The sequence below is a fragment of the Monomorium pharaonis genome, chromosome 4 (genome assembly GCF_013373865.1).
Source record: "Monomorium pharaonis isolate MP-MQ-018 chromosome 4, ASM1337386v2, whole genome shotgun sequence".
NCBI classification, from domain to species: domain Eukaryota; kingdom Metazoa; phylum Arthropoda; class Insecta; order Hymenoptera; family Formicidae; genus Monomorium; species Monomorium pharaonis.
Window position 1 is genome coordinate 24,444,009 of NC_050470.1, and position 16,009 is coordinate 24,460,017.

General features: G+C 40.7%; 1 protein-coding gene across 1 annotated transcript in view; it reads right to left on the reverse strand.

Annotated features, from left to right (window-relative positions):
* Positions 1–3,416: 3,416 nt before the first annotated feature.
* The window catches only part of LOC105838874 (DNA-binding protein D-ETS-3), a 60,465-nt gene continuing 47,872 nt past the window's right edge, over positions 3,417–16,009 (reverse strand). The window contains 3 exon segments of the mRNA XM_036286094.1: positions 3,417–7,966; positions 8,822–9,059; positions 10,957–11,016. Coding sequence (XP_036141987.1) covers positions 7,630–7,966; positions 8,822–9,059; positions 10,957–11,016 — 635 coding nt within the window. The 3' untranslated portion in view covers positions 3,417–7,629.

The window sequence follows — 16,009 nt, forward strand, 5'->3', positions numbered from 1 at the left end:
GGCAGTAGTCGGCGGTAGTCGGCGCCACTCGGCCTTGCTAGGCGGTTGACTCGCCGCGCCTGCGCCGACTACCGCCGAGTCACGTACGCCGCTGCCGCCGCCATGTTGCTCCGCGCTCCAGCGCCGGTCGGACGCATCGGACGTTCTGTCGACTCCGTGCGTGTCTCGCGTATTCAGAATTCATTGTGCGCAGGTACGGTGTTGTGTTTATACTGTTTAGAGTGCCGTCGCGCTAGCAAACGGCACGCGAACCATGTGAGTTGATTTTCGTTCAAAGTTTTCGTGTGCGCGTATTCGCTCGAGGAGGGTACGCAATCCGTTTGGTAGAATGTTGAACGTGCCAATAAACTTTACTAATCGTCGCGCAATCATACAGACAGAGATACAAAACTCGGGGAGCGAATTACTTCTGTTCAGTGTGCCTCGAAGTGTGCATTCAAACAATTTTTTGTCGGGTTTTGTTTCGTGACGCATCATACCACTTTTTCTGCCATATTTTCCTTTTTGATTCGCCGCCAATCAGACGAGCCGTACTTTCACGTATTTTTTCAAATGTTACGGTCGCGCCAAGTGAAATTCTCGCGTGCGGTTTATGTTTTACTCGTGTGTGATATATTATCCATAATATCGGGATTGCCGAATAAAGTATCGGGCGATCGTTATTAATGTGCGAGAATACCAGGATGATGTCAGCAGAAAGCGGCATCCATGGAGCAACTCGGTATTAAATATATTATTTTTTCAAGTGATACATTTCTTTACCTGCTTTTGTGTTTGAGTTTAGGAATAATATTTATTACATTTTTAGAATCAAAACCGGAAAAGGAATATGTAGCAGTAGCAGCAGCAGCAGCAGCATCAGCAGCAGGAGCAGCGACAGCAATCGGTGAGTGAATTTTTATCAAATCAATTAATTGAATTTATATCATGTATGTGTGGTATTGCACGTACATTTATAGAACACGATTAAGCACGTTTGCATAAAACAGATTTAAAATATGAATGCATGCATACAATTGTAAAATTTACGAATGTAGTATGAAACAGAACCAAATAAACGTGGACATAGCATAGAAGAGATCCAAAAAGTCATACACATTACCTACGGGATTCATAGATATTTGACTACGTAGTTCAATGTGTACATTTTGTGCACATAGAGGCGCTGATGGATGAAAATACCTTAAAACGACGCGATGACCGCTCTTAGGTATAATATAACTAAAGTCACAGTTGGTAACTTACCACCGATGGGCAATAATTCTCCTCTTTGATACCGATCAAGCTCGCCTGACGATAATAGCAATTCGTATGAATTGACACCAGGTAGTACGTCGGGTCTTTTCTTATGGTTACAATTGGAAGTGAGCGCGCAGAGAAAGGAATCGATGGTTCAAAGATTGATAATTCTACACAGGAGTAAGTCCGATTTCAGTTTCCGGATTGAGATTTAGTGAACTTGAAGATTTGGACAGAGGTAGATACGTAACCTAGCTGTATACCTTCAACACGACACGCGAATCGGACAATCGTGCGATATGCTGAGTAAGTGGCCATCAATTTAATTTGCTAACCTTTAATCTGCACACAAGCGAATATTGTGTGCGTGATTTTATTATTTTACATGTTGGATGTGTCTCCGTACCTTTTTATCTATAAAGCAATAAATAATGAAAACTGTGAAAACCACGAAGTAGAATGTGTAGCAAATTAAATAATAACGATATAAATACAAGGGTATAGAAAATTAGGCTCAAAATGGTAATTGCAGACATGAATTTGGTACTTAAACGAATCATTTATTTGTTCTCTAAGATATTCGTATTTTCTGATTATTCGTCGCAAAGTATTATCTTCTATTTTAAATATCTCCAGAATTAAAAATTAAATCATAAATTTCTCAAAACAAAATTGGCCTGGGAAGTTAAATAAATCATAGAATTCTGTTTTTAGGAAAAATCGTTTTTAAAGATTTGTCATAAAAATCACATTGATAATATATTATCTCAGTAAAAAGGCTTTTATCACAATGGCTTTTGATTGAAATATTCTAACTTGTTTACTAAATGCAAACAATGGGCGTAATTATTTTGTATATCTTAATTTAAACTACTTTTTACGATGGAATTAATAATTTTTTTGTCACGTACGTAAGTGAAACGGAACTTCATTCAACATAGACTGACATATAGAAAGATAAGAACGCTAATTATCACTTCTTTCTACGAAGTTTACGATAGGGTTGCTTCACATAGAAAGACACGAACGTCTATCTCCCGTAAAGTCTGGTTTCCGTAGGACACGACGTTATTCCTGCGAATCATTCGATTAATAAAGAGTAAACTAGCTCATTTTCCACGTCGAGGCCCGAGCAAGACGTGCTTTTTAACTTTAATACGATACATTATTGCATCCGCTCGCGGGGCATTTGGATTCGAATAGGGAATAGGACAGAGGGGATGAAATACGGAGGAGACGGCGGGGTGGAGAAGACGCGTACGTAAAGTACGCGGTGGTGTTGATAACGCTAACAGCACCAAAGGAGGGTACGTACGAAGGTAGAGTCGATGATGGAGAAATGGGTGTGGGGGTGGTAGGTAGAGTTCGTGGTGGCGAGTGGCGGTGGCGGTGGTAGTGCCCGAAATATATATCAAGGAAAAAGAGAGAGAGAGAGAGAGAGAGAGAGAGAGAGAGAGAGAGAGAGAGAGAGAGAGAGAGAGAGGGGGGGAGGAAGGAGAGAGGAGAGAGGGAAAGGGAAAGAGAGAGAATGAATGTGAGAAAGATAGAGAGCGAAGCTGTGGAGGAACGACGCGGGCGCTGATTGGTAGCAGAATCGATTAGCCAAGCCGAGCTAAACCTCCGGCACCGCGGCACGGTTCGGCGTAGCGACGCCACGAATTTCCCGAATGGGGGTTTCCCGTTGGGGCGGACCCCGCCGAACACCCCGGAGAACACCCCGGCCCTCTTCGCCATGGCAACCCGACCAATTCGCCAACCGCTGGCAACCAAGACTGACCTACCGTGTGTTTCTCGGCTTATTTTTCTCCTATCTGCCTTCCTCTTCTCTCGTTCTCCTCCTCCTCCTTCTCCTCCTTCTCCTCCGCGTCCTTCTTCTCCTTTATCGCATAGCGACCGTTCTTTGTGTCTCCGCGCCGTTCCCTTTGTCTCGTTCCTTTTTTTCCCTTTTGATTTCGTTTGCTCACACGCGTTTATACGTACGTAACGCGCGAGGAGCGAGAGAGAAGAGATGCACAGCTCCAATTTTTCCCCTTGATTCTTCTTCGGTTGCCATCCACCCGTTTTCTTCTTGCTCGCATACACACAGTTTCTCTCTCTCTCTCTCTCTTTCTCGATTGTATATTTTTTGTACGCGAATCAAGAAGGCGAACGCAACGCATAGAGAAATGGGAGCCACATTGATTTTGCCGACGACTGATACAACCCCGTCGGCACGTTTAATTAGAACATGGCGACTTTAATACAAGCGCACGACAACAAGAACAACAACAGCGCTCCCCCCGATTTCCCGGGTGCGGTTCCCGCGATTCTCTCATAGAGATCTATTCCGTTGTGCCTTCTCCGATTCCGCTATCATGCTAGCGATGAGAAGCCGTGTCCTTCGGGCCTTCGATAGCGGGCGGGTGTGGGGGGGGGAGGGAGGGGGGATCGCTTATCTATCTAACCTAACGCGTTCTACGCTAGTACCAGACATCCCTCGTTTATCCACTCACTCATCCATCATTGTCATCGTCGTCATCGTATAGTCATCGCAGTTATTATTATTCACCTCCATTCTCGAAATCACGCCTGCTCGAGTACACACGCAAATACACGTAATAATACACACGCCTTTACTCCACTCTCTCTCTCTCTCTTTCGTTTCTGAATTTCATTCACTCACTTTTCACCCTCGCGCTAAGACTAAAATCTCTACACGCCTAAGCTACACATGAAAACACCCTATCTACATGAGCGCCCTTCGCGCTCTCGACCCGTTGGACCGATCCGGAAACCGTCTGCTGGATAACGACCGTTTCCCGTCGCGGTGCCGATCGCACGATCGGTCCCACGGGCCATTCGGGGGCCGCGCTAATCGTTAAAATTACTCTAGGAATGCTTAGGGCCACTTACGAGTAGTATGGTACAGTATACGTCTTAAGGAGTTACGCTTCTCTTCGATACGAGGTACGCCTTCGTTCTCCCGAGGACGGATTGCCGACACGCGACATTCGCAGGGAGAAAATCGCATCTTCTCCTGTTCTTCTGGCTGCCAACCTATGCTTGTGTTCACGGCTTTCAGAGACTTCTAAGCATCGGTGTTTAGATCATTAAGAAAAGATTGGTGATGAGCGATACAGTCAGTTTTTTTACCTATTGCCAGTATTTACGGCCAATCTGTATTGTAGATTCTTTTCTTCTTTATTTTACTTTTTAATTCCTAATTATCCCAAGATATAATAGACTCTGTGCTATGAATGATTTTGATCTTTTTGAAATTTACTTGAAGAAAAGCTTTAGCATTAAACACTTCGTATAATCTTTAAAACTGTAAAGTCATTTCTTTATTAATTGTCCAAAATATTATGTTTTTTAAATGACTTTATTTCATTACAACAGACAAATAATTAAATCTTCGTTTCGTTCTTAAAATGCGCAATAATATCTAATTAAAACATTGTTCTATCGGCAGATTTTCAACAGGTTAAATATTACATTAAAAAATTATATTTTTTTTCTTTAAAAAATCTGTATTACTGTAATATATATAATAACTTTTTCTAACCAGTATTATGTAATGCTAAACAGTGGAAAAGAACTTTAGTGTTTAATTCTGAGTATTCTGAGTATTCTGAGTATTTACCCTCGTAAGGCTGCTTGTTCTGGAATAGATTAGAAGAGATTGTTATTTGTGTGATATATTCATGATAACTTTAGCTCCGAAATACGAATCCGTATGCGCTGCCTGATCAGGATTGAATTCGGTTTCGGCAATCCATCCTTCGTCTCGATGTGGGTAGAGCGGCCACATATTTCACGCGACATTAAAAAGGATGGGGGTGAGAGATTTTGATTCTGATTGCGCGTGCCGTCAATTGATATGACTTAAACGTTGTACTTTTTGATTATCTACCTCTCTCAACGACGGATGATGAGAATATATGGTTAATATGCGGTTTCGTTGTAAAATTACGTTAAAAGAACGAGAGATTCGCGCTTGCAGGCGAGCGCCGGCATACTGACTGAACGGTTGTAGAAATATTACGCGTATTTCGATAATCGTTTCTTGCACGCCCATCGTTTGTTTTTGCCCCTTATGTAGCATCTCTACCCATTTCTTCACGTAACAAATAATAAGTTAAAAGAGTTTATGATACACGTATTAGCGCTTTGGGTTGAATCGAGCATGCGTACATCGGTAACTGGCAGGCCTGTTATCGAACGACACGGTGATAGGTTTTTACGTTTTAACGTACACACGCCCGATTTAATCCAATCGTAAACGCCGACGGAATTTTGTCGTGGAATTTTGTCGGCTTCTTATTTCGCGTACGAGTTCACGTTTTCTTGGACCAAACGATATTTCGCATGTTCAATTTACCGTCATGCGATTACGTGCCCTACTACTCTCAGGCTTAATATCTTCGCGAATGACATCGGGATTCGCACTTTGATGGAAAAATATTAAAACATTAAATGCATGACTAGATAAGATGACAAACGAAACAACGGAGAATGGAAAATGAATATTGGAGAAACAACATTTTACATATGATGAGTTTTAAATTACACGGTCGCTTAATATAGCTACACCTGCAAAGGAAGCCGGTTTTCTTTGGTATGGATATTTGGCAAAGAATCATTGAGGAACCGATGGTTAATCTTCAACGCAAAAACTTGTGAACTGTTTTTCAAAAAAAAAAAAAAGGACGCACGTATTATGTTTAGCGACAACACGATAACGGTAAACAGATTCATGCGAATTTTCTCACGGACGCACACCCTGTACTAACGTAATGCATTATACTGTATGTACAACGTTCTTACAATAATCTTTTTTTCTTTTTTTTCTTTTCTGGGCGCACCCCGTCGGCCGCGAATCAGAGTCCGTGGTGCAATCGTTACGTAGGATCGCCTCTGTGCACAGGCTGTGCGCATAAATGATCACTGATTGCGACGCATTGTTTTTGGTATTGTACCGAAAGACAAAAATTACGACGGTCTCTCTTTAGGTTCGTTTCGATATTGCACACTTTGTTGAGACCACCGCATGATTTCGATGTTTGATCTGTCCAAATGCGTCTCGCGACTCCAATGTTTCCCGCGTAAATATGTATGTTTCATCCGCGTTGTTTTTATTATTTTAATATTTTGCCAATAAATGCGAAGAAATCGCTGCATTATTCGAATATCGAAATTGGAAAGAAGATTGTTACTTGAATAAATATTTAGAAAAACTCTTCCTTCATTAAATTTTTCTCTTTTTTTTTACAACAGAGAACTTTAATGATCAAAATTTGTTTAAAGTTTTTCGAAAAAGTATACAGGTACGTATTTTTAATTAATTTTATATATGCGTCGCTGAACAGATGTCTGCATTTGTTATTTGTCGTTTCCGTTACTACTTACGTTCGCTCATAAAGTTATATCACTACTTGCGGCCCGATATGTGGCAGTAGTTGTGTTAGAGTTGGCCAACGTAAATCGTCTTTACTTCCTTTAAATTTAGTACAAATACAACTATGGCTTGCGAGAAACTTGAATTGGTATAATTACAAACACAAATACACGTCCGATATTTAGTCCGTCGACAAAATTTAGTTTAGATTATTTGCATGCGACTCACTCTCATGTAAATTAATGTTATCTCTTTCAAAGTAGGCTTCTCCTGCACGCTATAAACATCCTACGTTTCCATGTTTAGAAGCACTCTTGAAACTCTTCAATTGAAATGTGTACCTACCGGTAGAGATGTCAGTTGAAAAGTTCTTTCAACTCAATAAATGTTTGTATCACTTTGTGAGACAATAGCACCCGCGCCATTGTTTCTTTCCTCTCTGCAAATATCTTTCAACAATTTCATAATTTCTTCATCATTAGACTTATTAGTAAGAAATTTGATATTGATTCTCTGCTTTTAAATGTATTACTTAATTTTAATTTTTGATGCAGTCAAGAGACAGACTATTAAATAAACAATTTTTGAGCGTTGTTGAAACAAGGTACATACTGAATATAACACAAAAAGACTTTAAAACTTAATCATCAGATCATGATTCACTTTGTTATTCAAATTTATCTGAATCGTCCAGAAATGTGACGGTTGCTTTGAAAAATCAATCGCGAGAGGGATATAATGTTCCAAGCAAGTACGCGGTACGGACAGATTCGTGCAAATACCTGCAAACAATGCGTCGGCCGAGCCTGCGAGGGGCGGGGGGGGGGGGCGAAGGGGGTGGAATAAGGGGGGGCCGAGTGGTGCGCAATTTAAACGTTTTCCACATGCCGCCGACGGCGATGGTGACGGCGCGCGACGGTCGGCGGTGGCGGATTTTGCGGGTACTCCGTACATTTTCAGTTAGAAACGTTTCAACGCGGCGTGCCCAGGGCACCCCAGTGCTCGGCGGCGGGTCATGCGTAATGCGGATAGGTGCCGAGATGAGGTGGCACGTGTCCGGAGGCCGTGTGATGGCCGGCGTACAAGTTGGCGCCCGGGCTCGTCGACCAGTAGCTGGACGCCGACTGGAAGAGGCCGCCGGGAACGGAAACCGAGACCGACGCCGCCGGCGGCGGCATCAGGTTCAGCTTCGCGTGGCCGTAACCGGACATGAAGAGCTCGCTCTGATATTTGTACGCCGCCGGATCGGCCGCCGCCGGCTGCGTCGCGGCCGCCAGCCCCTGGAAATCGAACTTGTACGCGTACCTCTTGCCGTGCACCTTCGTCATGATGTTTTTGTCGTAGTAGTACCTGAAAACAAACCGGACGCTCCATTCAGACTTTCTCCTCTATACGAGCGATGGTAGATGATATAACTTCAGGACAGTTGAAGCTAGTATTTCTATGGCTTTCTCTTAAAAAATTTGACATTTATATTTACATATTTATTTAATAATTTTCGTATATGCGATTATTTCATAAAATTATTAAAACTGAGACAATCGAAACTGTTACGCGGTGGCTGAAAAATTCGCCAATCGAGATTGAAGAATTGTCGAGGATGTATTTATTTTCACAAAATCAGATTTTAATAAAATTATTTAAGTAACACAATAGCAAACTGTGTACAAATTATAAGTGTTTCAAAAAGACTGCGTATCATTTGATTTTGAAATCATAAATTGCGCGCGCGTATTTTTTTATTGAATTATAACGTCAAACATTATTTCCTAAATATTTCGCTATGTATTCTGTAAATAATAAAGATAAAAAAAATATTGAATTTTAAACGCTGCGTCTTCAACCTCGACGTTGAAAATGAGCTTGCTCGGAGAGTTCTTATATGACGGGTAAAGGGACGTCAAAAAAAAGAGCAATCGCGTAATATAATCAGTGGATCTGATGGAAAAATAATAGCCGCGTCTACCGTCGGTCTGACTGTCGGTGATTGAAATTTCTCCCTCCGTCCACTACCCCCTGGCAGCCCGACGACACCAATACGTGCATACACGTGCGCGCGAGCGAACGCGAAACGTTCATGTGCCGAACGAATTTACTTTCACTCCGAAACTTCGTCAAAACATAAATGACGGTCCGTTAATGGCTTTTCCATTTGAACGTGCCGCGAAAAAAAAAAACAACGTTCCGCCGTCCTGAAAAACTCACCTCAGGGCCCTCGACAATTTGTCGTAATTCATATTAGGCTTGGACTTTCTCTCGCCCCATCGTCTCGCCACCTCGTCGGGATCGGTCAACTTAAACTCGCCGTTGGTTCCTTCCCACGTGATGCACGCGGCGTTACTCGAGTCCGACAGCAGCTCGAGTAGAAACTGCCAGAGTTGTATCTGTCCGGAACCAGAGCTCGCGAGCCGACTGCTCGTCGCCCCGAACATTTGGTAGGGATCTGCAGGCCACAACAAATTCAGCACTTCGCAAGTCTCGTATTTAATTATTAACATTGGTCGAGCATAACGTGCGTTTACAGTTTGACATCGGCTATGTATAATTTGGTATCGTTGAGACCGTCTCCCTCCTCAAAATACTGCATTAGTGTAATTATGTAATATGTGGCGGTGATGCTTTGTTGAATTAAATGTAATTATAAGAGCATTCGGTAAAATGTTGGCGTAATCCGTGCGCAGTAAACTCCGTTTTTACACTGTGAACGAGCGCGAACGATGAAATTTTTCGCAGTTTCATGTAGGATATACCTATCCATTACACGGTTGTTTTTCAAGAGCCCCCGTATCACCCTTTAAAAGCTTTACAATGCGTCATCACCGACGCTCGCTGCCGCTCAGACATGAAGAGCCCTACAGCCGTACAAAAGAACATAATCGTAACCCCCCCACAATAGAATAGAATTCATTTGGATCATAATAATTTCAATTTGAGAAACTACCGCCGGAGTGGCTCAACGAGCGACACGAGTGTCTTCTAAGCTTTTCAAAAGGTTTAAACGAGCGATTCGATGTATCGATTTCTAGTGCCGTAGATTTTTAATATAAGAGTGTAACAGGAAATTACAAAAGACTTCTTTTTTTCAAAATTTTGCTACTTTTAAAATTCTATTCTTTAAAATGCCGAGTGATGTGTGATGACACAAAAATATTTTAAGTAGTTATAAAAATAACATTTAAAAAATTGTGAATACATATCATTTGTTTTATTAAAAAAAAGGATAGTACAGAAAAGAACAGTAATTGTAAATGAAAACTGGTTGGGGATTAACAATGGATCTAATTAATAATGATGTGTGAAGGTACCTTGAAATTTCTTGAGAAGAAAAAAAAGAATATCATAGACTTTCTAACGAGGAGACTAAACGTCCCGATTTAATGATTTTGACGATCTGAGAGAGCGAAGGAATGAGTCCTGACACGAGAGAACTCCAAGACGAACCCCCCATAAAAATACAAGTCGAGCGATTATGAGAGGGGGACAGACACGAATGATGGGGACGGATTCGGAATTGCCGGACCTCAAAGGTCGTTTCGCCCGATGAGTCCGCTGAATGCGTGCCGGAGTGATCGCCTTTCGATCGAACGGTAATTCACTTACAAGTTAATAATGGGAAGGGGCGCGGTACACCCATTTATCTGCCGGGAACGAGGGAACTAACGGGAGAAATACTGGGATGCGACTACGCCCAAGGATTCGTGAAGGCTCTTTTCTCATCGCGATTCGAAACTCCCCGAGGAATCGATGACGCGCGAAGTAACAGTGACCTTGTTTGATTATCGCATAGATAAGCTACCTTTTCAGGTGAAAAGGGACCTTGTACTTTCAATTCTAGATTTAAGTTTTATATTTTAAATAATCTATTTAATTTATAATTTAGAACAAGATTCCAGACAGTTTGCTGTAATATAGAAAACGTAGAAAAATAGAGAATAAGAACTAAATTTGTGAAACAAGAAACGCATCTTATTGTTATGAAAAAATACCGTATATATATGTATAATGGTAATATATATATACTATTTGATGTGTGAAATCGTGAATAAAAATTTTCGCGAAATTCTGTTTTAAATTATATAGAGCATTCAAGATGGGATTCATGCTATTGTCCACAATAAAACGAGGCCTCTTTAGGATTAAAGATTTATCTTAAAAAATTGTGCTAGAAATTTTATTTTATTTTTGGTATTTTTATATTAATGACTTTTTATCAACAGATATGTCCACGAGTAGACCTCTCGATCAAATTAATTCTTTGGAGATATTTTCGGCTAAAATTTATTGTAGATTAGGTGAGAGAGAACGCTTTAACTTCTCAAAAATATCTACCTACTACATACCAGGCTGCCTGAGATGGCTGTGCGTGTCCAGTGCTGTCTTTGATAAGCTGCTTCCATAGCCTGAAACAGGATGTTTCGCATCCATGCATTACTCCCCATCCAAATTTTACAGAAAGAAATATATCTATAGAACGTTAGCGGGAGGGGTTGTTTAAAAAAAAAAGGTGAAAAAAGATCCGTGAATTCAAGTAAGAAATACGAAGCTACGCGATTCTCTCGAATTTTTGCCCGAGTCGTATTGGCTTCCATTCCGTCATGGACGCGTAATTATCTGTCGAAGGAGACGTCAGGTGATTTCTGAGCACTTTTCGTGTGGCCTCAATGTCGCTCGCGGCGAATCGAGAACGCTTCTATATCGCGCGACGGGAAAGTCATCGGGGGTCCGAAGATGAAAAAGCGCAAACTCGGTCGAGCGTTAGAATCCGTTAGAGAGGATTTCCGTGTAGGCAAACACACGGGGTTGGAGTGTGCTACGTGTACGTTTTCTCTCCCCGTATTCGTTTTCGTCGCCGTGTCGTCCGTCCTCCCCGACGTGGTGTGTAGGCCTCCTCGCTCTTCGTCTTATCGTGCGAATTCCCTCTTCGTGCGAGCGAGAGTTTTTCCATCCGAGACCCCGACGGTCACGTTCGCTCACGGACGTGTGCAATCTGTTTAAGGGCACAATGCCCCTTAATTTCGGCTCGTTACACGCTCGCAGGCGATAGCCTGCAAAAGTCAGTCAGTTGGCTCTGCTTTACTCGGGAATCGGTGAAATTGCGATTGTTTTCAAATTGGCTAGAAGATTGTCACGCCATTGACACGCATTTTACTTACTCGCAATTTTTACTTCTTTCGCTTTTGCGTTCAAGAATATCATCAAGCTTTAGGCTTTAAAGTCACGCAACATTTCAAAAATTATTAGATATGTGCTTCTATTTTATATCTGCAGCGCACTATGAACATCATACATGTTACAATTTTTTCCTAGAATTTTAGTAGTTGATAATGTTGCGATAATCCTCTTATATGTCTGAATTTTTAGCTAAACATCTGTTGAAAAAAAAAAAAACGACTAGAGCGAATTCAACGTACAACAGACATGAACCAAGTACAGGCAGGAATTATAAAAAATATTGGTTCTCGTTTATGTTTTCGCCAATATGTGTCAATTTGCGAAGATCAATGCGAACGATGTTTTTCCCCTCCCCATCCCATTCACCTCGATAACATTTTCGACAACGGTTTCTACGATAGAGCATCGTCGCGTCGGAATGTAGCGAGCCCCATGGGGCAGATGCTGCCTTTAAATAGCAGTTGGTGTCCGCTGTGTTAAACAATCTGATTTCGCCTCTGATTGGGAAGCGGGTACGTCCTTGGACGAGGGTTCCGGTCGGCCGGGGAACGGCGTTCCCGGGGTCTAGTAGTACGGGTCGTAGGGTCCGCCGCAATCAGTGTAGCCGCGGGGGCTTCGCGCGCGCTCGTTTCTCTAATGCAAACTCCGACACCGCGATCGAGATCCCATCGACAGCATGTACAGCGGGTGTCACCGACGCGACAGCTCCATCCATCGGATTTACGATATAGATTATGGGCGGTGTGAAATTTTGTCGAATTACCTAAGCCGTTAGCCGTTGTCGAGCACACGTTCAATTTTATGATAAGAAATATCTCGCGCAGAAAAATATCGAGTCAAGAAAAGCGAGTTATTCAATTTATTCTTTTTCTTTCGAATAAGTAACGGCTACCTTCAACAAAGAATATTCTCTTGGTGATAGTCTTGAAATATATTTATTATAAATTTGAGAAAAACTTATTATTTGAGTGAAAAAATTCATGTATTCTTTTGAAAAATATTGTAAAATTGAATCGAAAAAAGGTCTAAATAAACATTAAATTAAACATTAAATTATTAGTATTCAGAATTTGAATAAATTTGATGTTTTATGACAAACGATAGATTTGTGGATATATATACTTAAATACATATAAACTTCTAAGCTTTAAATAGTTTTTAAAATTGAGTGTGAATAAATTTTTAGCAACATTGATTCTTTACTTAAGTTTCACGTGGACTCATACGTTTATTTTCTATCTTTATTCAATGACAAATATGGAAACTACAACAAATAATAAATCCTCCTCTCTCTCAATATTTTTGCTATAAAAAAAATATTAATTCTAATTTTTCGAATCCATAATGTACTTTAATTGCTTTTTATTTGAATCCCTTCAAATAATAAATGTATCATTAGGAATTAGCAGAAAGGTGATTCAGGCCAAAATGTTGTTAAGAATTGTTTTTACAGATCGATCTTGCGTATTGTATCGTGATTCGTTTCACATCACCTCGAATCGACGAACGTGCACCCATTGTCGCGAGTATATCTGCGCATTCACGAGCAATTACGCGGGGCGGGGTAATCCCGTTAGGCGGCATGCAGCCTCCTCGAGGGAGGATCAAAGAACTCGTCGTCATTCCGTGCTGCTGCACTCTTTGGTAGTCTCGGACGCGTACAATGCCACTTTCGGTGTCGCGACGCCGAAAAGAAGGGGGAGGCCACGGCCCCTCGCGCGACTTTGGAGAAACTTTGGGCGCGTTCCAGCAAACACCCTCCTCGAAATTCTCTCGTTTGTTCGGTTATCTCCAGCATATCGAGATATCGTTCTGCCACACTAATTTTAAAATGTCGCTGACCGAAAACTACCGGAATCGCATCCAAATCGCTTTTAAAAACGTGAAAGCAGAATAAAAATACAAATGGAACGTCACATTACTTTCAAGCACCTAATGCTATTTTTATTGTTGTAATTGAAGAAGAATGTGTTAACTTTAGTCAGAAATATGGAACATTTTTCATCGCGATGCTACTTGTGTTTTAAATTTTAATAACATACATTGACTATTAAGATATACGTTTTGAAAAATTCTAAAATTTACAAGATTGGGCATTTATACGTACAAATAATTTACATTACATATACATAATGTAAATTATCTAAATTGTGTAAAATGTTTTACATGCCATCATAAGTAAACAATATTTCATGGCTTATAAATTTTATTAGAAAAATTAAATTATATTTCATTTTTTATTTTTTAATATTTTATTCTTTTAAAATTATATTATTACTTATTTATTTTTTCTATATTGTGTGTTATTCAATTTACAAAAATTTATATTGCTTGGTATTTTTTTACACACAACTGGTTGGAAGTATCTGTCCGTCTTATTCACGCTTCAATTCATTTCATCAGACTTTAGCTTAAATCTATAATTTTTAGTTATATACTCTTAAGTGGTACTGAGTCATATGCTTCCGTTTGCGCAAATCTATTTCGGACATAAATCACGTTGTCATGCGGTGCGTAATAACGAGTAAGCAAGGGTAACATATCGAGCCTTGAGTATAGCGAGTTGCTCGTACTAGTAAATCTACACTTGCGTGTAAAAGTAGGTAAAGAATCTGCATGCAGGAATGAAGGCGAGCATTATTTTTCGCATCGTTCCCACCGACGCGACGTTACGCCGAGCTAGTCGGAAATACGCCGTGGAAGAACGCGAACGTTTTCCTCGTAGTTTCGTATAGCGAGATCGCGTGCCTTACGTTCTTGTTACACACGGCGGAAAGCTGAAAAGATATTTTAATAAATCAAGCAAAATAAAAAAAACAGATGTAAAGAAAGAAAAATATCTTGAAAAATATTTATGAAGTTTTCTTATTCTGCCAGTTTTAACATTCTTTTTGAATCTCGTAGAGTGTTGAACAATTACCAAAAAAATGTCACAAGTTTAACTTTCACTCTCTTTTTAGAGTCATGTTTTACTTTACAAAATTTTACCCTACAAGAGAATATTATAGCGATTAAACGAGAGTTCAAGAGTTTTATACAAGTCTTCCTTTCGTATTATTGATTGTGAATTAAGTGTGTTGAATGTCACGCCGTTACATCACGATTATTCATTCGCGACACACGTGACACACAAAAATATCTGAAGCAGGTACTCCGGATCGACTAACTGTCCAGTAAATTGCCTTTTAAAATGCGGAAGTCGCAGTTGTTAAATGAGGCGGCTTTCTCAAGAAGTTAGACGTGCGGGCGATTCGTGCCCCGTGATGGGGATAACATGTTTTTGTTCGTTCAGATAAGGGCAGGCGTAGCAAAAGTTATTTGTAAGAGCGAGCTGCGTAGCGCGGAAAGAAAATTAATCGTTTCCTAATTATCGCATAGCGTGAATATAACGCCGGTTCGGTAAAAGTAAAAAAAAAGATTCTTGTCTTTGGCTTGAGTTTCCCTAGCACGGCACGAGCTACCCGCAAGTATCGTTTATCATATTCTTCACGTATCCACGCGAACCTCCTTGCGCAATCTCTTAACAGAAATTCTTTCTCTTTTATCGCAATTCCTTTGAAAAGAAATGTGTTTATTTATAAGACGTAAAAGAAAGAGAGGCGAGATATTAAATTTGAGATTTAAAAAATTGCTAAATCTAAAAAAACATAATATTGCAAAGCGAGAGATCTGTAATCTATTCACATTCCTGAAACATAAATCCCGGAGAAGACTTTTAGTTTAAATCGCTTGTAACTTATAAATCTGTCTTGTCGACGTTTTTGTCCAGAAAACGCTTCAAATTGATCAAAGAATCCGTAGTTAAAATATTAGCTAGCTCCGATAAAGCGTATCTTATACATTACTTTCATTAAAGAAGACTTTTAAATCTCTCAATGACAATTTGACAATCCCTCGGTGTCACAGTTCATTTTAAGCGGATATTTAATCGATACTTGCGATTTGACGTTGACGGACACGTTTCGACTCACGGCTTCTCGACGAAATCGGCTACTTTTTGCGCGTGTAGGCGATAGACGTTCGACTGCGCACGGTTAAAGTGGAAACGCAATCCCTGCACCCCAACAAGGAATCAGAGATGAATGCGAGCCGATATGGGAGGGAGAGTCCCGGACGCAGGCAGCCATGCGTGAACGTGTCACGCATAGGCACGTGCCCGTGTATGTACTACCGAAAGACATAATGCGAACGGCGACAGCGACTCTGACGACGTGTCCCGCA